Here is a 26221-nt window from a genome sequence, read left to right as displayed (position 1 = left end):
CCCACCCCCAAGCTCTATCAAGCCAAATTAAAGAAGTCTAACAACAGGTATAAACTCCAGGGCAGGTTCATCGGCCTCAGAGAACAAGGCCAGAGAAGTTGTGCACCCAGGCCAGAGCAGGAAAGTTTTATAGATTGTTGGTGAGGGGTGATGATGTTTTCGCCACAGCTGGGTTTGTGCCCGAGTATTCTCAGAAGCTGAGAGGTTAGGCTGGGATTTGAGCGGCTGGTGCAAATGTGGAACACTCTGAGCAGGCGGGGTTTGGAAAGAGAGAGAGAGAGAGAGAGAGAGAGAGAGAGAGAGAGAGAGAGAGAGAGAGGTGCTTTCCTGACTTTACAGCGGCAAGCTGGAGACTCCAACTGGACACATAGGTTCATCATCAGCTAGAGACACTATAGTTTATCCATTTTGTTAGTCTGGTGTTGGTGTTCTGTGTTACTCTGGTTAGTCCAGACAGAGTCACTCTGGCATGTTCAATGGCTTAGCAGCAGCAGCAGCAGCAGCAGCAGCATGAGCCTCTGAAGGAGTGACTGCCTCATGGCTTTGCAAAAGTCTCTTTATTGTTATACAGAAGATACCAAAACGTATCTAGAGGTGTTTGAAGGACCCATTACCTAAGCAATTCTCAGCCGTATGGGAGCTTCCTGGCTTGCCGGGTATGTCTGGAGACTAAGCCATGCAAAGGCTCTGTGAATCCTTCAAAAGAGCAACTCAGATAGCAATCACTGACTTTACAAAAAGTTGCTTCAAAGCCTTGGTGCCATTACTCCAGGATCTACGCCAGGTACAGTGGATCCTGTTGAATTTTGCACTTCAGTAGGCACTGAATCATGTCCCACTTAGGAAGCATAAAAGCCTCAGACGTTTTTGTGTTTGAACCTGTCAAACTTGGAATGACTTCTTGGATACTCCCACTTAAGAAATTAGGTAAAAGAACTTCTTTGGCGCTCTCTCTCTCTCTCTCTCTCTCTCTCTCTCTCTCTCATTTATTTTTTTTGAGACAGGGTCTCTCTACATAGTTCTGGCTGGCTGTCCTGGAACTCACTATGTAGACCACATTAGCCTCGAACTCACAGAGTTTGCCTGCCTGCCACTGCTTCTCAAGTGCTGGGATTAAAGGCATGGGCCACCATGCCTGGCAATAAATCATTTCTTAAAACTATTTTAGCCGGGCGGTGGTGGCGCACGCCTTTAATCCCAGCACTCGGGAGGCAGAGCCAGGTGGATCTCTGTGAGTTCGAGGCCAGCCTGGGCTACCAAGTGAGTTCCAGGAAAGGCGCAAAGCTACACAGAGAAACCCTGTCTCGAAAAACCAAAAAAACAAACAAACAAACAAACAACAACAACAACAAAAAAACTATTTTACCGATTTCCTTTTCTTTGAAGATTTGTTTTGTTTTATGTGTATGAATGTTTTGCCTGTATGTGTGTGTGTATGTATGTATGTATGTATGTATGTATGTATGTATGTATGTATAATACGTACTTGTTGCCCCCAGAGTTCAGAAGAAGGCATGGGATCTCCTGGAGCTAGAGTTATAGTCCATTGTGAGCTGCTATGTGGGTTCTGGGAACTGAACCCCAGGAAAATAACCAGTGCTCCTAACCACTGAGCCATCTCTCCAGCCCCAGTTTACCTTTTAACCCTGCATGCATATGAAAGTTTCTATAATACCATATCCAAACTATGTCTCTTATTTTTCCTTTCTCCAAATTTCATGAGCAAATAACAGTACATAGTCAGATAATTTCCTTGTGCTTACTATTTATTTTCAATGAATTCTCTATTTGTGCCTTTATCCACTTAATTTCACTGCATTTTTAATTAGTTTGGTGCATTCTGTTTTTGGTACGGGGGATTGGGCCTAGGATCCACACCTGCTGGAGATGCTCTCTACTACTCAGCTATATCACCAGCCCTTAACATTTCTTTTTTAAGACAAAGCTTTTCTAAGTTACTCAGGCTGGATTTAAACTTACTCTGTAGCTCAGGCAAGCTTTGAACTTGTGATCTTCTTGCCTCAGCATTCCCAGTAGCCAGGATCTCAGGCCTGAACCACCCGTACCATTTAGTACATTTTAGTACATTTTTACATTTTAATGGTATAATCACTAGGGCTGGAGAAGCTGCCTGAGTGTCAAGAGTGCTTGCAAGGACCAGAACTCAGCTCCCAGCGTCCACATCAGGCAGCCTGAGACTGTAACGTCAGATCCAGGGATTCTGATCCCCTTTGGTACACACACACACACACACACACACACACACACACACACACACACACTTCAAGTCCAGGGATTCTGATGCCCTCTTCTGGTCCCCTTTGGTATACACACACACACACACACATGCACACACACATGCACACATGCAAAGAAAAGAAAAAAATAAAAGCACGCAAAAAAAAAGAAAAGAAAAAAATAAAAAGGTACTACCTCTTGACTATCATGTTCATTGGAAAAAATTTTGCAATTTGTTTTTTAACCTTTTAATTTATTTACAATTATTTTATTACTTAAATGCTTTGTCTTTATGGATAAACATGTTCTTTCTGTTGTGATCACTTCCATTTTGCATTTCCATTTATGATTATTTTACTCCATGAAGATATCATGTAGCTAGCTATCCATATATGTTTGATAAAGCTCCTAACCATCCTCAGTTTACTTAAGCATCTAGTCACTGAGAAAGCTGCCCTTCCCTCAGTAAACAACTTTTGATATGCCCATTTATTGTTAATTCTTCCTTTTGCCTTGGGATCCTTAAAACAATATATAGTTAGTTTTCTACGGTCTCTTTAAAGTATGTTTGGGGGAATGGAGAAATGGCTCTGTGGTTAAGAGTAGTCGCTGCTCTTTTCTTTCATTTTACATTTATTTGTATTATTTATTTACCTGTTTATTTTTGTGTGTACATGTGCCACAGTTAATGGGCAGAGGTCAGAGGACGACTTCCAGGGTTTGGTTCTCTCCTACCGTGTGGGGCCTGGGAACCAAACTCAGGTCCTCAGGTTTGGTGGCAAGTCCCTTTACCTGCTGAACTATTTTACCACGTTTTTTGTTTGTTTGTTTGTTTGTTGTTGTTGTTTTTAGGGTTTCTCTGTGTAGCCCAGGCTGTCTTGGAACTCACTCTATAGATCAGCCTGGCTTTGAACTCAGGGACCCACCTGCCTCTGCCTCCCAAGTGCTGGGATTAAAGGCATGCGCCACCACTGCCTGGCTGCACTCACAAAGATTCAGTTCCTGGCACCTACATGGTAGTTCATAACTGTCTATAACTCCAGTTCCAGAGGATTCTACACCTATGCCTTATCTCCACAGACACTTCAGACATGATGCACAGACATATAAAATAAAAATATATTAAATATAAACACAAATGTAAATATAGGCTGGGAGTTAGTGGTGCATGCCTTTAATCCCAGCACTCAGGAGGCAGAGGCAGGTGGATCTCTGTGAGTTTGAGGCCAACCTGATCTACAGAGTGAGTTCCAGGATAACCAGGGCTACACAGAAAAACTCTGTCTTGAAAAACCAAAGAGAGAGAGAGAGAGAGAGAGAGAGAGAGAGAGAGAGAGAGAGAGAGAGAGAGAGAGAGAGAGAGAGAGAAAGGTCTCCAAGCACTGCTACATGTCTGGGGGTGGGGTGTGGGAAATTGACCGGGTTCAGACCTCTGCTCTAGATCAGGCTGATTCATGGCATGAACTAGCTGTTCTGTTCTTGGCTGGGCAGTGAAACAGTAGTTCTTCCTACTGACCAGTTGTCTCCTGATGCATGAGTAATGGGGCAGTACCCACAATTCCAAGAAGTAGGAAATGACCTGGCATATTTCGAGGTTGCAGGCTGTATGCCTTGAGAAACCCCAAGGCAGGGAGAGAGAGTTTGTCCTGGGGAGGGATAGCCCAAGTCAAGGAGGCTTTGAGTCACACATGAGAGACTTTCTCCTGGAGGTCAGCTTCTCGGTATAGTATCACAACACATAAGTATGTTATAGTCGTTCCTGACGTGAGGTGTCTCAGGTCATTTGTGACTAAAAATAGAATCTTAAAGTGTATGAATGAGTCATCTTTAATATAAAGGTGACAAAACACTGAGAGTGTCCTGGAGGTCAGATTACTGTCACATGTGACCCTGGACCTGGATGTGACATGGCTGTGATCATGATGAATTAGAACATCCAGATTCAGACAGTGGAAAATATCAGGGACAGCACTAGAAACTGTCACGAAGAGGTTAGCTGCATGAGGGCTGAGGGAGCTGTGGACCCACCACCAATCTTCGAGATACATGGGTGGCTTCGCTAGCAGTAGCTCCTTTATGGGTTCATTATTTAAAGGGATCAGTGGGGATTTGCTGCATTTGTGGTAGCTCTAGAAGCTGAATATTACCTGGAGCCCCAGTATAAGGATAAGAAACATCACTAAAGAGAATATTTGGAATTATCACCTCTCTTTCATCTCCAGGAGATGCCTTTGAACTCACAACCCCCTCCCTTTTTATTTAAATACTTATTTTTATAAGTGTGTGCACCATGGGTGTGCAGTGACTGAGGAGGCCATTGGGTCTCCTGAAACTGGAGTTACAGGCAGGTGTGAGCCACTCAACATTGGTGCTGGGATCTGAACGTGGGCCCTCAGGAGAGAAGGGAATACTCTTAACCACAGAGTCCTCTCTTCCTCAGGAGAGAAGGGGATACTCTTAACCACAGAGTCATCTCTCCTTCTGGGAGAGAAGGGAATCCACAGAGCCATCTCTCCCTCTGGGAGAGAAGGGGATACTCTTAACCACAGAGCCCTTTCTCGTGGTTAAGATAAATACAATCATGAGGATTTTGCCAATGACTAGCAAAGAGGAGTCTGAGGAAGTGCTAGGTGAAGCTGAGTGACATCTCAGCTGGCTGACTAAAGGCAGGAGGAAGATGCCCAGGGTTAGGGCATGTCTAAGATAGCATTTTGCATGTGACATAATTGGGAGGCTATGGAATTTCAGGGTAGAAGTATCTAGATGAGAACGGGGGTCTGGAAGTCATCCATATTGATGGCTATGAGTGAGGTTCAGGAAATGTCTAGAGGTGTGTAAGAATGTCAGCACTCATGGAGAGTTGGATTTAAAGGAATAGAGATGGGAAAATGTCTGAGGAATGAGAGGATAGCTGGAAAATGGGAGAAGAGAGGTGTGGAAGGGTTGGAGATATGCATTAGTGGCTGCCAGCAGGCCTGTCCTGGCTGCCTGAGTTGGACCTTGTAGGCCTGGAGTAACTCATCTGGGCATCCATCTTTCCAGGTGGCAGACATTCCTCGGTGGACTTCTGCTTCATGTGTCGTGGAAACTGGGCTGGGTGGAGATCAACAGCAGCTCAAGGTATAACAACCTCTCTGTAACTGACTCATGATGTACACACGTGCTTTAAACATGATTATACTGCACCAGGGAACTTGAATGTGTGCCTGAGTTGTTTGGTCTTTTAGTTCTCTTCCAACCTTGAGATTCAGTGATTTTATAGTAAGATAAATCTTAAATATTGTTGCTAATATGATATTAAATTATTAGAGACACACAGTTACAATATTTTATTTTAATTTTAATTACATTTTAATTTACCTTTGTCTTACGTACTGGAACAACTTTAAATATTCTTGGGAGTTATTTTAAATTATTTTCTACTTACAGAATCGTTAAGAATAGGACCAGTGTATTAGTGACTTTTCTGTTGCTGTGATAAGGCACCAGGATCACAGCAGCCTACAGAAGGAAGGGTTTATTTGGGGTTCACAGTTCCAGAAGCTTAGGGTCCGTGGTGGCTGCACAGGGTGGAGGCAAAGCTGAGAGATCACATCGTGGTCTACAAGCAGGAAGCAGAGAGAGTGCATGGAGGACAATTCACGGTCTCTTCAGGTTTTTTATTTAAAAATTACTTCTTTAATTTTCTGAGATTATAATTTAATTACATCATTTCCCTCTTTGCTTTCCTCCCTCCAAACCCTCCCATATACCTCTCCTTGCTCTCTTTCAAATTCATGGCCTCTTCTTTTCATTAATTATTCCTGACTCTGTTATGTCACAGTTCATGGTGTACATAAGACGCTGATCTGATATAGAAGAGTGGCTTTTTAAATCTTACTTTTGCCCTAAGTAGTGGACTAAAAAATAATGAAGTGTTTGTCTGTAACCCCAACACTGGCAGGGTCGGGGGTGGTAGAGACAGAGCCAGCCTAGCAGAATCAGTGACATCCAGCTTTAGTGAAAGACCCTGCCTCAAAAATAAAATAATTAAAAAAAATATTAAAAAAAGAAAAGAAAAGAAAGGAAGGTACAGACACCCAAGGAAGACGTCTGAGGTTGACCTCTGGCCTCCACATGCACACGCACACACGCGTGCACACACAAACATGTATACACATATACACACACAAAACAGGAAAAATGTGCTGAGGTTCTTTTGCTTGTAAAACAAGTGTTGACTTTACAGTGGTAGGCTGTCCCTGTTTCGGGCAATGCCGGAGGTCAGCCTGTGAACCTTGTTCTCTTATTTTCATGTTTGGAAGCTATTTTTAGGTCCACTAGATGTCAGCAGAATACAGAATTTCGGAGAATTCCACTTGAGGAGCCCTCCAGGCACCCATAACAAACGCTGCAGAGTGTTTGCAGGGAGCAGATGTTTTCTCAATAAGGCATGCTCTATTTGAAAAACAAGTGGTTTAATTTAATTAGGCTTCATCTCAATGACAACAGTTTTATGATGTATGCCAACAGACTTTCCTAACTTCACACAGTGCTTAGTGTGGCAGGGTGGCATGCAAATGGAAACAGACCCAGGATTCACATGAGATGCAATATCTGGGCTTCTCAGTCAGTTAAGGGGCGTGGCAGATCAGCACAGTTTTCAAACCAGACCCCTAGGCAAGAGACCCTTCAATGTGGTATCACGTGCAACCCCTCCAGCCGGGAGCTGCCCCTTCCCCTCATGTACATGAATGCATATGCATGCAGACCTGCGCATGGACATACTCACTGGCTCAGCAGTTCCCAGAGGCCCCAGTACCAAAGGGACCTGAGACCCTGCCAGGACCACCACAGACTTTAATTCTATTTTGTTTCCTTTGTGGGTGAATAAGGTAATGAAAGAATTAACCCACGTAAGAGGCCAAAGCCACCAGATGATGAATTAAATGTGGAGACGGGTGCCTCCTCTATTCCTGATGTTCAAGCCTTGGCTCTTAGACTCAGTGTTAGGCCTTTAAAGGAGCCTGGTCAGTGTAGCCCCTCTACAAAGTGGCTTCGTAACCAGTTAAACTTCAGGGCTGCATTCTGGGAACTTATCTTGAGTATTATGAAAAAAAAAATCACACGTGAGAAAACAATATATTCAAGAATACTTGTACAGCATTGGGATAGTAAAAAATGCAAGATTGACTTAAATATCCAACCATAGGCCCTCTGTAGACCAGGCTGGCCTCAAACTCACAGAGATCCTCTGGCCTCTGCCTCTCCAGTGCTGGGATTAAATGCACGTGCCACCACTGTCCGTTGGTATTGTTCAGTTATTATTAATGCAAGTCAATGGTCATTAATTCAATTATCAGTAAATGGGGTGTGGCTTTTTGCCATGGGAAATTGTGAAATTAAGCAGATTATGAGACAATGTGTGCAACAGGGTCCCACTATTGTCGAAATGTTAATATATGTGACAGTTGGACCCGGAAGGACACCTCCCAGGTCCAACCCCTTTTGGGCATGTCCTGGATTGTAATTGCAGTGTTTTTCTTTTATTTTCTGGTTTTTGAGACAGAGTCTCACTATGCAGCCCTTGGGTGGCCTGGAACTTGCTGTGTAAAACAGGCTGGCCTTGAACTCACAGAGTTCAAGAGATCCACTGCCTCTGCATCCTGGGTGATTGGAGGGTCAAAGAATGCCACAAAGATCACACCACACAATAGACTCATAAAAGGGATTTATTGGGGGAGGGGAAGGGGAAGTGTGAAAGGCCACCGGACAGAGCATGGAAGAGGAAGAGCAAGCTTTTGTGAAAGCGAAGGTGCAGGCGTTATGAAGGGTACCAGACTCGGGGTCACAGTGGAAATGTGTCACATCTGGTGCCTGGTGATGACGCGGCTTCTGGCGCTGAGTGGCTGAAGGCCATCTGGGGGAGCATCTGGTTCTGGAATGTGGGTGGTTCTCGGTTTACCAACAATAGGTGTGTACCACGCTAGGCCTACGGTGTGTTTCTTAGTTAGAATGCGGTGGAGGATGGCAGTTTCTCACCGCTCAGAGTGGCTGGGATCCCTATAGTCAACTGTTACGGATTCAGGGTCACAGCCTGTGCTCCAATAAGCCATGTTCAGCATCTGCCCTCAACAAACCAATTAAAATAGCTAAGTTAGTAGTGAAAAGTAGAAAAAGAAGATGCACTCACCTTGATCATACTTGGGAGGAGGGACAAAGAGAGCCATTGATGTCCCCCGACCCCCACGACTTTCTCCAGGGTCCTGAAGTGAGGTCACAGTTTAACGGCACGGCCAGAGTTATGTATGCCAAAGCAGTTCCGGCAGTTTGTGGCCCTGCCCCCCACTGACCTGTGGTTGTCTTCTGTAGGTCGTCTGGCAGGTTGTACATCTCTTCCTGGTAGGAAAGTTTCTCCTCTGACTGGCCTAGGCATTCTGTTTTTCCAGTTTGAGACTTCTGGGTAATTTGAGTTTCCCGGAGGAGTCCATTGTTTGAACAGTCTGACAGCTAGAGTGAGGGACACAGATGTGTCTTTGGAATATCTTCATCCCTGCCAGGCCAGTTACAACCTCCGAAGATGTCTGAAGTCCTAAGGAAAATGCCTGCACCCCTTTTGGCTGGGGGCGACCACTCTCTCCTGAGCACATACTGCTCTTTCCTGAAAGCCCCAAGTGAGATGGCAGGGCAGTAGAAGCTTTGATGTCCTGTGCCTGGTCCTGGCCCAGATGTTTGGAGCAAAATGCTCACCCAGCCTCCCTGCCATATTTCCCAGGAGTCTCTTCTGTATCCGGCTGAAGTTATGTCAGAGTAGGGATTGGCACATAGACGTTCTCTAGGGTTGCTTTCTTTTCCTCACGTCCACAGTGAGCAGTGCAGACATTCTCATTTCTTGGAGTCTGTAACTCAGCAGGAGTTTCCTTTGTTTGTTTTAAGAGGGACTCAAGTGCAGAGGTCTGGGACTTTACTGACCTTAAATTCCAAAGCCCGGGCTGCTGCAGCCAAGCCAGCTGCTTGCATGACTTGGGCACCCACGGGCTACTTTCTCGTCAGCGCTCTGCTGCGGCCTAAGTCCTGGACTCCTGGCGCATGGCCTGCTGGGGGTTTGTGACAGGTCAGAACTGGGAAAGCCCTTTCCTAGGGCACCGCCACCATCTACAGTGTCTCTGGGCCCATGAGGGTGGGGATGGCATGCTCTTCTCTGTATTCACTCTTTTGGTGGGGTTGTAGACATCTGTTGTTGCAGGCAGGGCTGTGACCATGGGAAACAAGTTCCTGGTTAGAGTACAGTGGGTGTGCAAGCAAAGTGCAAAGACGTGATTGAAAGCTTAGGCTGGGGAGGCTTGACTTAGATTCTTGCCTTGTTATTTACCGGCTGTTCAGTAGCAACGTGACCAGAGGTCGGTGTGCATCTGTGTGAATGGACAACTTTTGATGAGAACAGGAGACAGGAACTGGGGCAGCGGTTCTGAGAACGTCAGGAGAGGGTTCTGGTTCCTGTTTCTCTGATATCTCCTGGTCTTAGTTAGGGTTACTGTTGCTTCGATGAAACACCATGACCAAAAGCAAGCCGGGGAGGGAAAGGTTTATTTGGCTTACATTTCCACACCATGGTCCATCACTGAAAAAAGTCAGGACAGGAATTCACGCAGGGCAGGATCCTGGAGGCAGGAGCTGATGCAGAGGCCATGGAGGGGTGCTGCTTACTGGCTTGCTCATCATGGCTCGCTCAGCCTGCTTTCTTACAGAACCCAGGACCGCCAGTCCAGGGGTGGCACCATCCACAATGCGCTGGGCCCTCCCCATCAATAACTAATTGAGAAAATGCCCTTCAGGCTCACCTACAGCTGGATTTTATGGAGACAGTTTCTCGATTGAGGTCCCCTCCTCTCAGATGACTCTAGCCTGTGTCAAGTTGACATAAAATTAGCCAGCGTACTCCTAAACAAGCCTGTCTGAGTAGAGGTCGTACTGATTGTGTGACTGAAAGTAATAGGAGGTTCCTGGGTACCCACCTGGCTGGGCCACCTGGACTAACAGCTCACCTTCGGCCCTTGTCCACTCTTGTTTCTGCCGTAAGTCCTTTTAAAAGCCCCCCAGACTAGCAGCTGAAAGCTGGTACCCTCCTATTATATGGGCACACTCTCTTTCTCCCTCTCCTTCTTCTTCTCTCTAAACTCCTTAAGCTCCTACCTATGAATCTATAATAAATTTCTCTCTAAATGCTCCTTTTGTGGTTCATGAATTTCGCTATTTTTTTATTTTAATTTTTACGTGTGTGTGTGTGTGTGTGTGTGTGTGTGTGTGTGTGTGTGTGTATGTTACATGTGTGCAGGTACTTGGAGGCCAGATGAGCGAGTGGGAACCTTTGGAGCTGGAGTTACAGGCAGTTGTTAACTACCTGATCTGGGTGCTGGGAGCTGAACTTCATCCTCAACTCTCTGGCCTCCTTTTATTCTTTGAATTTTAGAGAAAAGAACCAAAAAGCTATTTATGTCTTTCTTAGTCAATGTTCTATTCCTTTGAAGAGATACCATGACCACAGCAACTCTTATAAAAGAAAGCATTTAATTGGGGCTGGCTTACAGGTTCAGAGGGTTAGTCCATTATCATATCATCATGGCAGGAAGCATGGTGGTGTGCAGGCAGACATGGTGCTGGAGAAGGAGCCAAGAGTTCTACATCTAGATCTGCAAGTAGCAGGAAGAGAGAGATACTGGACCTGGCATGGGCTTTTGAAACCTCAAAACTTGTCCCCAGTGACACACTTCTTCCAACAAAGCCACACCTCCTTTCAAATAAGCATTCAAATATCTGAGGCTTTGAAGACCATTCTTTTTTTTTTTTTTTCAAAGATTTTTATTTATTATTTATACAATGTTCTGCCTGCATGTATGCCTGCAAGCCAGAAGAGGGCACCAGATCTCATTACAGATGGTTGTGAGCCACCATGTGAGTGCTGGGAATTGAACTCAGGACCTCTGGAAGAGCAGCCAGTGTTCCTAACCTCTGAGCCATCTCTTCAGCCCCTGAAGACCATTCTTAATTCAAGCCACCACAGTGGGCACTAGATTTCCAGAGCCCTAGCTCTCCAAGAAAGACTCTGTTGTCTCAAGGACTTCCCTATTTCTATATTGCTTTGTAAGTAGAAAATGCAAACAAAGCATGGTGGTGAATGCCTGTAACCCCAATGTTTGAGAGGTGGATGTAGAAGGATCAGGAATTCAAAGCCAGTCTTGACTAAATAGTAAGTTCAAGGCCAGCCTGGGCTACATGAGACCCTGTCTAAAACAAAAACAAAAGCAAACAAAGCATTTCGTATATATAAACTAAACCTTGAGAACATTGGAGGTTGGTCTAGCCTATTCTAAATGCCCAAAGCACTTAGAAAATCATCTAGTACAGAGCCCATCTTCCATGTTGGATATTATTGAAATTTGAACAGGTGATCCAGGACACTGAGACAGATTACTGGGACTAAGGTCATTATTAACACCATGAGCAGACAAACAGAGGGGCTCTGAGGAGAGTTCAGGCCCCAGCATCACTGACAGATGGAAGAAGATGAGAGGAGGAAGAGGAGAAAAGGAGAGGAGGAGGAGAACCAGAACAAAAATGCCAGAGGAAGGAGCCTCTTAGACCTTAGAGGATGAAGGAAGTTGATAGCAAGAGTCAGTAGCCAGGCTGTCTGGGTCCCAGACTGGAGGCAGAGAAGAGGGTGGAACAGGATGCATGGTGTCAGGATCATAACATCAGTACTCTTTGATGTCAGCTCACTTCCTAGGTACGGAAGCCTGTCTGCAGTGTCCCAGTGGGATGCCTTTCTGTTGGGAGCTCTTGCAGGTATTGCCACTGGCAGGAAAGTGAACCAGGAAGAGATAAGAATGAAAACTCGGGACAGTACCATTTTTGGGGTGGTGGTGGTTCAAGACAGGGTTTCTCCATGTAGCCCAGGCTGTCCTGGAACTCGCTCTGTAGACCAGGCTGGCCTTGAACTCACAGAGATCCACCTGCTTCTGCCTCCCAAGTACTGGGATTAAAGGTGTGCGCCACCACTGCCCAGCTGACAGTGCCATCTTTGCTGGTACTGGGTCAAGACCTCCAATGTTGTAGTATATTTTAAGATGTGTTACATTTGTTTATGCTGTGGAACATTTGTTAATGATGCAAAGATGTGTTGCATTCTTTTATGTTGCACTTGTTTAACTCTGTGAAGCTGTGTTACTGTGCCTGTCTAAAACACCTGATGGTCTAATAAAGAGCTTAAAAGCCAATGGCAAGGCAGGAGAAAGGAGGTGGAATTGGCAGGAAGAGAGAATAAACAGAAGGAGAAAAAAGAGGAGAGGAATCAAGGAGTGAGAAAAGGGGGCAGCCACTCAGCCACACAGCCAGGCATGGAGTAAGAAATAAGGGAAGAAATACAGAAATAGAGAAAGGTAAAAGCCCAGAAGAGGAAAAAGGTGGATGAGATAATTTAAGAAAAACTGGCTAGAAACAAGCCAAGCTAAAAAAGAGTAAGCCTCCATGCGTATTTATTTGGGAGCTGGGTGGCAGGGCCCCCAAAAGAGCTAAAGAGCAAAAGAGTAAAACAACCAGCTACACCCCAGAGACTGACCCTGTGGTCTATTTTCCTTACACATTGAAACATGGTAGAACTGTGACCTTTGGCCTTTATAATAAGAATGGATTCTATTTACCGATAAACAGAGCTCAGGTCTAGGGCCTAGAGAAGGATCTGTGATAAGTAAAAGGATGGATTCATTTGGTGGAGGATGCAGAGAACATGGGGCCTCTTTCACAGGGATGTGTTCTATTCACTTGAGAGACTAAGCTCAGGATTAGGCCTAAACAATGCCCAGGATATTGGAGGATTCAGGAAGGCTGGCTCGGAGAATAGTAAAAACATCACCAGGTTGATTGCCCACTTTTCAGTCTGATATTCCGGGTGACCAGGCATCATTCATTTCCTTCCATTGAAGAAAACAGGTCTGTGTGATTGACAATCTTGGTTTATCCAATGCTTATTCTAAGCTGTACTTCCTACAGCTTTCAGTATCTGTGAGAGGGGAGAACTTTCTTATGGATATGTCATGTAATTGATTGGGTACTATATTGAAAGTCCCGAACAGAATGGACTATGGGAATGCTTTCCTCTGTCATAAAATTGAAGTGTTTGGTTGACAGTCTTAACCATTGTTAGGTCAGGCATTTTCATCATAAGATTGTTGTGTGGATTTTTTTATTTGTGTGTATACATGTGTATATTTGTGTGCACATGCGTACACAGGCCCAGAGGTTGACATTGGGCTCTTTTTCAATAACTGTCTACCTTTTACTTTTTACTGAACGTGGAGGCCTCGGGTTCAGCCAGGCTGACCATCAAGCTCCAAAGGTCTTCCTGTTACTCCACCACACCCAGATTTCACATGGGTCCTGGGGATCTTACCCAAACCCTCTTGTTTGCATATCATATAACTTGCTAACAGCCTAACCTAACCCCTGTTGTGTGGATTAAAAAAAAAAGTAGCATGGGACTGGAAAGATGGCTCAGTGGTTAGGCACACCTGCTGCTGGTCCAGACCTTGATTAGATTCCCAGCACCCACATGTCAGCTCACACCTATCTGTAACTTCAGTGTTGGAAGATCTCTGTGGGCACTGCATACACAGTATGCAGACATACAAAAGTCTATATGTTAAAAAAAAAGTAGCATGGAAAACATTTAACAGTGCCTGATCAAATTGTGAGGCCGCTGTTCACAGTGAGTCCTTGAGCTTTATAAGTTGCTGTCAGCATTTGCTAAAATAATTGATATAATCAGTAAGACTTGGAGGCCTTCCTGGAGCCTGGGACATTGGTACGCTAGGTTGAGGTCCGATCTTGGATCGACTGCCTGTCCTGGACAGTAGAAGGGAAGACTGCTTGTGAGTTTGCAGACACAGTGGTGGTTGTTGATGCTTTGGGGTGATCATGTTGTCCACTGCTCAGGTGGTCTCGTCTGGTTCTAGTCATTGTGAGACTGACTCTGGGAACCTCGGGTGGTAGAGGCTTCACTTCTAACTCCAGTGAGAGGAAGCCTCCATGATATGTAGTGTGTCCAGTTCTTCTCTCTCTTGTGTGTTTGCTTATGTGTTCTTGTTTTTTGAGATAGGACCTCACTATGTAGCCCTGGCTATCCTGGAACTCATTGTGTAGACCAGGGTAGCATCAAACTCACAGAGGTCCTCTGCCTCCCAAGTGCTGGCATTAAAGGTGTGTACCACCACTCCTGCCTTATTTATTTTTGAGGAGAACAAGATTCTAGACTCTAAAGAAAAATCAGATCCTAGTATGGTCAACCTAGCCACAGAAGTGTGCCCTTCAAAGCCCATAGGGTGCTCAGAAATCCAGGTTAATGTTTGAAGAAGCCAGAATATGACCACCCTATTGAAGTCCCAAGGTTTATTATTTAAAAACCCTTTTTTTCTAGTTTTTTTCGTTCAAAGTTGTGATTCCATGGAGCTGTTTGAAACATCTTAGGTAAACAGTCTTTAAAAAAATTTATACTTGAAAATTACCACCATTGAAGAAAATCAGCTGTGTCCTCTCTTTGAGCCTGCAGCAAGGCCTGTCCACGTTCAGTTTTGGGGGGTGTTCCTGAACGCTAAGTAGATGTCACATGGCAGAGCTATATATGAGATGGCTTCATCTGCTTGTGTCGCTCTCTCAGTGAGTAAAGAGCACAGCTCACTTATCAGGTCCCCCAAGGATATTTAGACAATCTTGGAAGGAGATGGTGCCTCTGAGGGGTCAGTCAGTCCTTCCAGCTAGGTCTATTCAAACATGAAGTAGCACAAACATTATAATGTCTCCCCATCTTTTCAGATCTAATGTTTTGGCATGGCTTCCTGCTTCAGTGCTGTTCGTGGGTATAATCTACGCAGGGTCCAGAGCTTTGTCCAGATTGGTAAGTATTAGAATGTGTGTGTGGGGACACACAACCCTCTTTCCTCGTCGCCTTTGTGTTTTAATTTATTGCGTCTGGCATCAGTTGGGGGCAGACATCAGCTTGAAGGTAAAACTAGATCAGAGAACAGAGGTGTTGGCTTACTGTGGCAGTGCTCAGGATACCCAAGGGAACAGCTTATGGAAATATATTTTGGCTCATTGTTTCAGAGGGTCCCAGACTGAGTCCTTGCCTCTTAGGGGTTGGGTCTGTAGTAAGGAGGTAGAAGATGGAGGGCCAGGAGTAACTTTCAAAGGCCTGTCCCTAGTAACCTACTGGAGGTCTTGCTGCCTAAAGTTTCCAGACTTTCCCAAATTAGTACCACTAGCTGGGGACCAAGCCTGCAGTATGTGAGCCCTTCTGAGGGGACACTTGGTATCCAAACCATGACAGAGAAGTCCAGGGCCTGAGATAACATGAAGCACCTTTTCTGCTTTTGTTGAATTGAAGATAACTGGAAAATATGGCAGGGTCAGCTTGTCTCACGAGGTGGAGGTGGGCAAGAGAGAAGGCAGTAGCAACAACTGTGAGGTCTGCCACAGTTAGACCTCACCTGAGCAGCTTTGGCATGGAGGCTAGCCTCGGCACTCTGCCTGAATACAGTTATCCTTGGAAGCAAGAGTCCAGGCTAAACCTTTACCTGCTGCTGAGGAGTTGGAACTGGGTTGTTATGTTATAGGATAATCTTTTTCTGCACTGTGAAGATGTGGCTCCTCCAAAGCATCTTCTGATTGGTTTAGTAACGAGCTGAATGACCAATAGCTAGGCAGGAAAGGGTAGGCGGGACTTCTGGGCAGAGATAGGAACTCTGGGAAGAAGAGAGATGGGATTCACCGGCCAGATACAGAGGAAGTGGGACATACAATATGGAGGAGAGGTAAAGAGCCATGTGGCAGAACATAATATAAACAGGTTAATTTAAGTTTTAAGAGATAGCCTAAGCTAGGCCAAGCTTTCATAATTAGTAAGAAGTCTCTGTGTCATTATTTGGGAGCTGGTGATCAGAGAAAGTCCGACAGCACTAGGTGCATTGGTGAAATGGTCCAGGTGTAGGTGCAGCTGTGAACACAGTGTGGCCCAGAGTGGACGGGTACTGGGGGTTCTAGTACAATGAGTTGTCCACTCTGTCTTCCCATTCCTCCCCTCCTCCAGGACTGAGCTCCTTAGTGTGTGGTTTCTGAAAAAAAAAGATGCTTCCAAATGCATTATTCAGAACTCCAAGCTGTAGTTATTTTGCTATCAAAAGAGAATCCATTAAAACTACGTGGACTTATAGTCAAGATGGTATTAATGCCTTTTTTCACCTTATCCTGACTTCTGTTTTTATTTATCAGAAAATGTCCTGTGTTCTGCCTTTTGGAAAAATGCAGAATTTGCAAAATAATTCAATCTTTTTACAATGTTTGCTGTTATGTTGGTTATTTTTTTTCTTGGTTTTTCTAGACAGGGTTTCTCTGTGTAGCTTTGGTGCCTGTCCTGGATCTCGCTCTATAGACCAGGCGGGCCTCGAACTCACAGCAATCCACCTGGCTCTGCCTCCTGAGTGCTGGGATTAAAGGCGTGCGCCACCACTGCCTGGCGTTGTTTGTTCTTGTGACCTCAGATGTAAAAACAAACAAAGTCTGTCTAGCTGGGTAACAATATTGTTAGGACAACTTCAGGATTATAAAATAGCAGTTGAAAAAGTAATTTGGAAATTAAATCATCACTTTTGTTTCGTGATTTATACAGTTGAGGAGATGGAATGACATGTTCAGAAGGGTGGGATCTTTGGGGTGGGCTAGGAGCTACCCCACAGTGCACCTTGGTGCCCACCTCTTTCTGGTTCCATTAGCTTTAATTTTTCCTCCAAGTTCTGGATATTTATGGGTGCCAGAAGTTTGAAGGTTGAATAAGTCAGGTATGAGGCTTATGATAATAATGTTTTTTTTGTGCAGTGATTTTTCATAGGTTTCAGAGCAATTTTCTTTGTATCCTTTATTATTTATTTTTTATTTTGTGTTTGTGCGTATATGTGTGTACGTGTGCCTACCTGTGTATGCATATGTGGATTTTAGAGGTCAACAATGAGAATCTTCTATTATGCTTCACTATACACACACACACACACACACACACACACACACACACACACACACACACTACATTTGAGACAAAGTATCTCACAGTTTCAGCTACACTAGTTGGGTAGTGAGACAATGGAATCTGCCTGTCTCCACCCCCTCTAGCACTGGGTTACGGATGTGCACCCTCACAGCTGGATTTTAGGTTACAGATGTGCACCCTCACAGCTGGATTTTAGGTTACAGATGTGCACCTTCACATCTGGCTTTTAGGTTACAGATGTGCACCTTCACATCTGGCTTTCAGGTTACGGATGTACACCTTCACACCTGGCTTTTAGGTTACAGATGTGCACCCTCACACCTGCTTTTAGGTTACGGATGTGCACCCTCACACCTGGCTTTTAGGTTACAGATGTGCACCTTCACACCTGGCTTTTAGGTTACAGATGTGCACCCTCACACCTGGATTTTCGTAGCTTCTGGAAATCTGAACTCAAGTACTCTTGCATGTGCACTGAGCACTTCATCCACTGTGCCATCTCTCCAGCCTCCTTTGTATCTTTATGTGAGTCACAGTCACTGGGCAAGTGAGGGATGGGGCAAATGCCAGGACCCGACGGAGGAGACGTAGGTGCAGGGTCCTGGCTCTGGTCCCACAAAGTGGCAGCTCTTCTGTCGTATTCTGTCTTTTTCAGATTTGTCTCTCTAAGGACTAATGCATATGGACTTCTTTTTACAAATTTTTAAATGATTTATTTTTTTAATGTGCATTGGTGTTTTACTTGCATGTATGTCTGCTTGAGGGTGTCAGATCCCCTGGAACTGGAGTTACAGGCAGTTGTGAGCTGCCATGTGGGTCGTCTGGAAGAACCAGTTCTCTTAACTGCTGAGCCATCTCTCCAGCCTGGACTTTTTCTTTTTTTAAAGATTGTCTTCCTATGTAGCCTGTTCTGGCTTTAACTTACAGTCCTTTGTCCTTAGTCAGCTGAGCAGTGGAGGGGATTACAAGTGTGTGCCACGGAGCCTGGCCACTGAGAACCTTTTAACTTTCTTAGGAAGCTCACTCTAGTCGAAGCAGTAAGGAAGTATAAGCAATGAGGAAGTTCATGTAAGAACTTTGGACAGAGACCCACTTTGGGCCTGGCTAGGTCCAGAGGGACTGCGGTGACATACCCAGAAAATCCAGTTTGTCTCTGTCTCTCACTTCTACAGGGCATCTGTTCCAATGTCACCCCCTTGCCCTGGTGTCGCTGACCTCAGTGTCCCCTCCTCACGGGTCATAAGGAGACTGTCTTCCTAACAGCTCTTATCTGAGCCCCAGGCTCACTTAGACTGGATCCTTGGGGTCCTGCCTGTCGCTGCTCTGCAGAGTAGCTGGGAGGGTGAGGCCACGTTTCCTAGCCTGCCATGGATCTCACCTCGGCCGTCACCCACTGCCACTGGAGAAGCACGGAGCACCGACTCTCCTCGGTGGCCAGACTGAGAAGAGGCTGTGGCTGTTCTCAGGTTCAGGCACCTTTGCAAGGGACTCAAATACCAGGTGGCTAGAATCCCTCAAAAAACGCACCGTAAGTGTCCATTCAGTCTGTTCTCGGCAGTCAGGGAGTTCTGCACCCTGAATGATGATGCTGGAGAAGGATGATTTATCTCTAGGCAAGCCTATCTTTGAACTTGCTCTTTGGCTACGGATTTACATCAGTTTCAGCCCTAAGTGCACATTGTCTTGTGGTTCACAGCAAAGTTTTTGAAGCAGTTGATTTACATTCTAGTTTAACCAGTTGACTTCCATTTTCATGTGAGTTCCTGAGCCTGTGAGTGGAGTAGACTGACCTAGAGCATAGCCTTGTCTAGCAGGCAAAGATAAACTGCTCCATCCAGATCTGTTAGAAAAAGCACCCCACCCCCATGTACCCATTGAGCGGGAGGACAGTGAGTAGGAGCCTCTTGTTACTGTTTTTAGTGACAGATTCAACCCTGCATCTTCTCAGTTCTTTGTCTTTGTGTTGCTGTGTAGACGTCCCCAGGGTGACGAGTACCAGGCACTCAGACGGTTTGTGTTGGATGGGAGACAGTCCTCACTGCTCTGGTGCCAAGCTGTCAGCTAATGAATCCATGAGGAATTGGGGGTGAGTGCAGTGAAAATTCGTGGGTGTATTGTTACATGAAACTCTTCTGAGTAGCTGTGCTTCAGAAAGGCCTCCCTGATCTGAGGAAGCCTTGACGCTGTCTGATGTACAGCACCTGGGAGCTGAGCAAGCTTTGCTGGGCCCTGTGGGGAGTTCTTTGTGGGTTTTCCCACATCCCACTTACAACTGACTGATATGTAGAGGTTAGAAGAGAAGAGCGTGCTCTAAAGATTTTTGTTGCGACTATTAATTTTTTTTTGTTTTTGTTTGTTTTGTTTTGTTTTTTTTGAGACATGATTTCATCTGTCTCAGGCTTTCCTCAAACCGTGTAGCTGAGGATGACCTTGAACTTCTGATTCTCCTGCCACCCCGTCCTGAGTGCTGGGACGACAGAGATGGACCAGCATGCCTTGCTTATGCTGTTCTGGGGTTGATACAGGGCCTCATGCTCTTTCAGCCCTAAGTACACTGTGAGGCTGAGTTGACTTTTGGTTCACAGCGGGTCTTGGGGAAGTGAGCATTGACTCGCAGTCTAGTGTAAGTGCTGGGCAAGCACCCTGCCGACCAAGCTACGTCCCCAACCCCAGGAGGAGTATAACTATTCGGCAAGGAGGTGTTTGAGACTTACTGTGTTCTTAACGACACAGAAGGCGTGGTTTCTGACCTTGAGGGAATTAAAGGGGTGTGGGCCAAGAGAAACAGTTCCCAGAGGACCGGCTGCTGTGAGTGTGCATTGTGAAGGTGTGTCTGGTGCTTCTGTTGCCAGTCTTGATGGCATATGGGCTTATGTTACACTTTCTCTCCTTTCTGCACACGGTGAGGCCTGCCTGTCGGCTTTCCTGCAATGGATGAGGTCACAGAGATGGCGGCTCTCATGTCCTGAACAGCAGTCTTTGGACGGTGCAACTCGATGGTCAGTTATCACTTTCATTGTAATTCCTGGCCAGAAGTCTCAGCAAGACAGAATTGCCTCAAAGCCTGAGAGCCGAGGGATTAGGATAGATGTGTAGATTCCCATGTAAATAGTGGACTGGTGTTGGCTGCTGCCTAATTAGAGCAAGATGCATGTTCTCCTGAGTAAGTAAGGCCAGGGTGAGCAGCCAGAGAGACCACAAATGCAGATGAGGTACCTTAAGAGGACTGGATTCGTTTCTATCTCTCCTCCCTCCTCCCTCCCTACCTCCCTCCCTCCCTCTTCCCTCCCTCCCTCCCTCCCTCCCTCCCTCCCTCCCTCCCTCCTTCCTAGCCCTCTTTCCCTCTTTCCTTCTGTTTTCTTTTTTGGTGATGAGGTGCCATGTAGCCCGGGCTGGCATGGGACTCCACTGTGTAGTGGAAGATTGACTGTCTCTACCTTTCACGTGCTGCAAGTTCAGGCATGTATCACACCCGACCTTGGGTTGGTTTTTGTTTTTTACCCAGACCTTTGAACTTGGTCCTTCTAATGTGTCTGTCAAGGTTTCTGGCTTCCATAAGCATAGTAGTTACTATGCTTAGTAATGTCATAGGATGTCATAGGTGGGCATGAGATGGAGATACTGCTGAAGAAAAACATGGATAATTAAACCCATAGTGAACAAGTTACTTAATTGAGCAGAAAGGAATTCATGGTCCCCTCTTTCCTTGTCTCCACATAAAGGAGTTTGGATCACAAAGGTAAGAGTGTCAATGTTCATGTAGAGTGGAGACGGCCCTAACATGTTTCCTAGAACTGCCCAGTGGAGGCAGCCCTCGTGTGCTGGGCAATAATCCTCTTGTACACTGTAAAGATTTATCACACAATTGGTTTAATAAAACACTGATTGGCCAGTAGCTGGGCAGGAAGTTAGGCGGGAAAGCCAAACTGAGAATACTGGGAGGAAGAAGGCGGAGTCAGGAGTCGACAGTCAGACGCAGAGGAAGCAAGATGAGAAAGTCAGTCAGACGCAGAGGAAGCAAGATGAGAAAGTCAGTCAGACGCAGAGGAAGCAAGATGAGAAAGCCGTATTGAGAAAAGGTACCAAGCCATGTGGCTAAACATAGATAAGAATGATGGGTTGAGTTAAGCATAAGAGCTAGATAGTAATAAGCCTGAGCTACTAGCTGAGCATTTATAAGTAATATTAAGCCTCTGAGTCAGTTATTTGGGCAGCAGCTGCTGGGTATTTGGGAACAGGCAGGCAGGAGAGAAACTTCTGCCTACACTCATGTCTCTCCCTTCTCCCTCTTTCCTGCCTTTCTTCCTTCTGTGTGCTGATGATTGAACCCAGGGCCTTGCACAGGGCTAAGCAAACACCCCCCCCCCCACTAAGCTATATACCCAGTTCTTTTTTTAAAAAAAATATAGTATTTTATTAAATTCTTAAGATTTTCATAAATGTATACAAAGTATTTTGATCATAATTACTCCACTCCTCCAACTCCTCCTAGAACCAAACTCCCAACCCCCTCCAGCTTCATGTCTTTTTAAATTTAATGTTATTTAAAAAAAAACTCACCAAGGGACTGGCATGATAGCTTAGTTGTTAAGCGTACTGGCTGCTCTTCCAGAGGTCATAGGTTTGATTTCCAGCACCCACACGGTGGCTCATAGCTCTCTATAACTCCAGTTCCTGGGGATCTGATGCCTCTTCTGACCTCCTCAGTCACTATACAAACATGGTATAGAGACACACATGCAGGCAAAACAGTCATACATATGAAATTAAAAAAAAAGACCTGCCAAGTTTAATTTGTGCTGCCCATGCACTGATGGGTGTTCATGAGGTTGTGTCAGCTCCTCAGCTCCCATAGCCTACTAGAGGCCATCTGCTGTCAGTAGCTCCTCATACGGGTGGGCCACTTCCGCCTCCAGGCTGGGATGTTCACTGGCTCATCTTAGGCATCAGCCACAGCTGCTGCGGGTTCGTATGGGCAATAGGCCTGTCGTGTCCAGAGACACTCTTTCGATCCAGTCTTTACTGACCTCTGGCTCCTTCTTCAGCGATGGTCAAGTTTTGTGCAGAGGGGATGTGAGAGAGGTGCCATGTGTGGCTGAGCATGCCACAGGTACCAGGCATGCACGTGTCCAGAGATACATATACAGGAAAGACATCCACAAATGTTAAGTATAATTTGTAAAAAAATGCAAATATTAACTACTGCTGACACTACTTCATTCCCATCAGGATGACTTATCAGTTACAAGTGCTGGTAAGGACATGGTGAAATCTGGATGCTCGGGCAATACTGTCAGAAACTGGAAATAGTATGGCTGCTGTGGAAAACAGTGTTGTGGTCCATGAAAAAAAAACCACCCTAAAAATTGCCAGCTGTAGTGACTCATACCTGTAATTCTAACATTCAGGAGGCTGAGGCAGGAGGATTGCCAAGAATTTAAAGGCATTCTGGGATACATAGTGAATTATGAGCTAGCCTGGGCTACAGTGTAAGATGCAGTCTTCAAAAATGAGTATCTCAAGGTTACTTTCTGTGGAGGGGGCCTGCCTGAGTGCAGTTATTTTACATAATGCATTAAGGACATCTGTATATTTAAAAAATCATCTAAAGAGAGGGAACAGGACTGCATTCTTTTACAGAAATTAAGAGGCCGAGTCAGGGAGCCAGTGAGATAACTCAGCAGGTGAATGTTCCTGTTGATAAGCCTGAGGACCTGAGTTCAATCCCTGGGATCCACTCGGTGGAAAGAGAGAATTGACTCCTATAGGCTGTCCTTTGATCTCTACATGCATACCATGTGTCCACATTCACCCACTCCCTACATACACAGAAATAACTAAAATGTAATAATACTAATAAATAAAAGAAGCTAGCCAGGGTCATCAGTCATCAGAAGCTTGACTGAGGGTCTTCCATACCTCTGTAGATTGACCAAAGGCCATTCCTGGGGGCAGACCAGGGTTTTCTGTGGGAAATTTTTCTAAGACTTCAAAATTGTATTCTAGGAAGCATGGGAATAATGACAAATTTCTAAGTTCATAGTTAACAATTTATCTTCATATCGAAGAATTTCATTGCATGTGGGTGAAGTATTAAATACTTAGTTGTGGATTGTACACCCATGTAATTAAATGAAGTGGCCTGCGGTACAATGTGATCAATTACATTTGGCAGATTTGTTTCCAGAATCATGAGTTGGGCTTTATGGTGGCTGATGATAGGAACTTGTGTTGTTGAGATCATCCCCGGAGTCATAAGGATGTAAAGTAAACTCTTTCAGTCCTCTTTAGGGTAAAACAAATGTCTAGAATGAGCATCTGCGAGAGGTCTCAGCTGGGGGTGTGGCTCAGCAGTAGGTCCTTGCTCACTGTGTATGCCTTTGGTTCAAGCCTTGCCAATTAAATGATAACTCAGAAAAAGTGGTTTCAAGTGATTAAGATGCAGGTTAAAAAACAGAAACAATCTATTCTTCAGTTTTCTCATCTGTATAATGGGGATGTTAACAGTATCTATCTCACGGAATCCTTATGAAGCTTAAGTATGTAGCAGTGGTTGTCTGGAGTATAGTAAACAGTGTATTCTACCCACTGTTTTCACTGTTACCATATATCATAATTTTTTTCTAATTTAACCCAAGTAGGTCCTGCTGAATTTAAGTCTATCAGGGTAATAATGGGCAGTGTTTTGGTTTGAACGTGAAACGTCCCCTATAGACTCATGTGTCTAGACACTTTTGGTCCCTAGCTGGTGCCACTGTATTTGAAGGCTGTAGAACCTTTAGGAAGTGGATCTTTGCTAAAGGAAGTGGGTCACTGGGGTGGGTCTTTCTTGATTGTGTTGGTCTGAATGAGAATGGCCCCAATAGTCTCATATGTTTGAATGATTAGGTTCCAGTTGGTGGAACTGTTTGGGAAGGACTAGGAGGTGTGGCCTTGTTGGAGGAGGTGTGTCACTGGAGTGGGTGGGCTTTAGGGTTTCAGAAGCCCATGTCATTCCTGCTTCTACCTCATGGTTGTTGCCTCAAGATGTGAGCTCTCGGCTGCTGCTTCACCTCCATGCCTGCCTGCCTGCTGCCATGTTCCCTGCCATGATGGTCATGACTCCAACCCTCTGACTATAGTAGAATATTTTAAGGTGTGTTACTTTGTTTATGTTGCATTTGTTTAACTCTGTGAAGCTGTATTACTGTGCCTGTCTAAAACACCTAATGGTCTAATAAAGATCTGAATGGTCAATAGCAAGGTAGGAGAGAGAAGTAGGTGGAGCTGGCGGGCAGAGAGGATAAATAGAAGGAGAAATATGGGAGGAGAGATCAGAGAAGAAGTAGCCAGAGAAGGAGGAGGACTCCAGGGGCCAGCCACACAGCCACACAGCCACAGTCACACAGCCACACAGCCACACAGCCACAGTCACACAGCCACACAACCACACAGCCACACAGCTGCACAGCCACACAGTCACACAGTCACACAGCTAGCCGTGAAGTAAGAAACAAAGTAAGATTACAGAAGTAAGAAAAAGGGAAAATCCCAAAGGCAAAAGATAGATGGGATAATCTAAAGTTAAGAAAAGCTGGCTAGAAACTAAGCCAAGCTAAGGCTGGGCATTTATAAGTAAAAATAAGCCTCTGTGTGTGATTTGTTTGGGAGCTGAGTGGCTGACCTCCCAAAAGAGCAGAAACAAACAACAGGAAGCAAGCCCTTTTTATTATAAGTTGCTGTGGTCATGGTGTCTTATCATGGTAATAGAACAGTCACTAAGGCACAGACTGCGGAGGCAGTGTGGCCAGCTGCATCATGGTGATGGTGCTACACGCCTTCCTTCTTGTCAATCAGTCATGATGGGTGGGCTCCCCTCACACTGTGAGCCAGAATCAACCCTTGCTCTCTAAGTTCCTGTCAGTCAGTCATGATGGGCAGACTCCCCACACACTGTGAACCAGAATCAACTCTCAGGTTCCTTTTTGTCAAGCGTTTGGTCACAGCAGTGGAGGGAATAATGAGTACACAGGTGTTCCCAGAGCATCAGTCACCAGTGAGCATCCTGAACCAGGGCAGCATAGTGTAGAGTGAGGCCTTTGCAGTTAGAGGCCAGGGAAGGATCAGCAGAGCAACAGGATGTCTTTTTTTTTTTTTTTGGTTTTTCAAGACAGGGTTTCTCTGTGTAGCTTTGCGCCTTACCTGGAACTCACTTGGTAGTCCAGGCTGGCCTCGAACTCACAGAGATCCGCTTGGCTCTGCCTCCCAAGTGCTGGGATTAAAGGCGTGCGCCACCACCGCCCGGCCGCAACAGGATGTCTTAATACTGCTTTTGGTAGATCTCTACTCAGGGGACATAGGCTAACTGGTCAGCTGTAGACCAGCTGTCTCTAGTTTTGTTAGCTTTTCAGTAGGAAAAGTGGCTTGAGAAACTTAGATTTAAAATTTAAGGCAGATCAGCGATATCCCTTCCGAATAACATAGCTTTGTTAGAGTCCACCCGTTTCAGAGCTCAGCAGTTGGATGCTGCCAGGATTTGCTTTGTGTTTTTCACAGCATCTCACTCTGTAGCCCAGGCTGGCCTTGAACTAGCAGTGATCCTCTTGCCTTAGCTTCCTGAGTACTAGAAGCACTAGTTGTACCTCTAGCTAGCTGCCAGGATTTGGTTCACACTAGTCCTGCTGGACTTGGACAGCTGCAGACTCACTGGGACCTGTGGTGGTTTAAATGTCAGTCCGGAGCAACTTGCCCCGAAGTCCCAGTGTCTTTGCCGTATCTGAGAATCATAGCTACAGCATCTCTGCTTACAGACTTTGGAAGAGGTGTAAGAAACAATGCAAAGTAAACAGTTGCTGGTGTGAGCTCACTAGGTGCTGGAGTGCATGCTTGTAACCCCAGCACTTAGGAGGCTGAGAAGATGATGTAGAGTTCAAG

The 26221-nt window shown here is 45.4% G+C and overlaps 1 protein-coding gene across 1 annotated transcript in view; it reads left to right on the top strand.

The window, feature by feature from the left end:
- Positions 1-26221, top strand: part of Tmem241 (transmembrane protein 241) — a 127012-nt gene that overhangs the window by 4321 nt on the left and 96470 nt on the right. Inside the window, exons 3-7 of the mRNA XM_059246451.1 lie at positions 5281-5358; positions 15082-15179; positions 19235-19273; positions 21738-21758; positions 24628-24632. Of these exons, the coding sequence (XP_059102434.1) occupies positions 5281-5358; positions 15082-15179; positions 19235-19273; positions 21738-21758; positions 24628-24632 (241 nt within the window). The remainder of the gene's footprint in view (positions 1-5280; positions 5359-15081; positions 15180-19234; positions 19274-21737; positions 21759-24627; positions 24633-26221) is intronic.

Source organism: Peromyscus eremicus, chromosome 19, assembly GCF_949786415.1.
Source record: "Peromyscus eremicus chromosome 19, PerEre_H2_v1, whole genome shotgun sequence".
Classification (NCBI taxonomy): domain Eukaryota; kingdom Metazoa; phylum Chordata; class Mammalia; order Rodentia; family Cricetidae; genus Peromyscus; species Peromyscus eremicus.
This window is presented reverse-complemented; position numbering and strand designations above follow the sequence as displayed.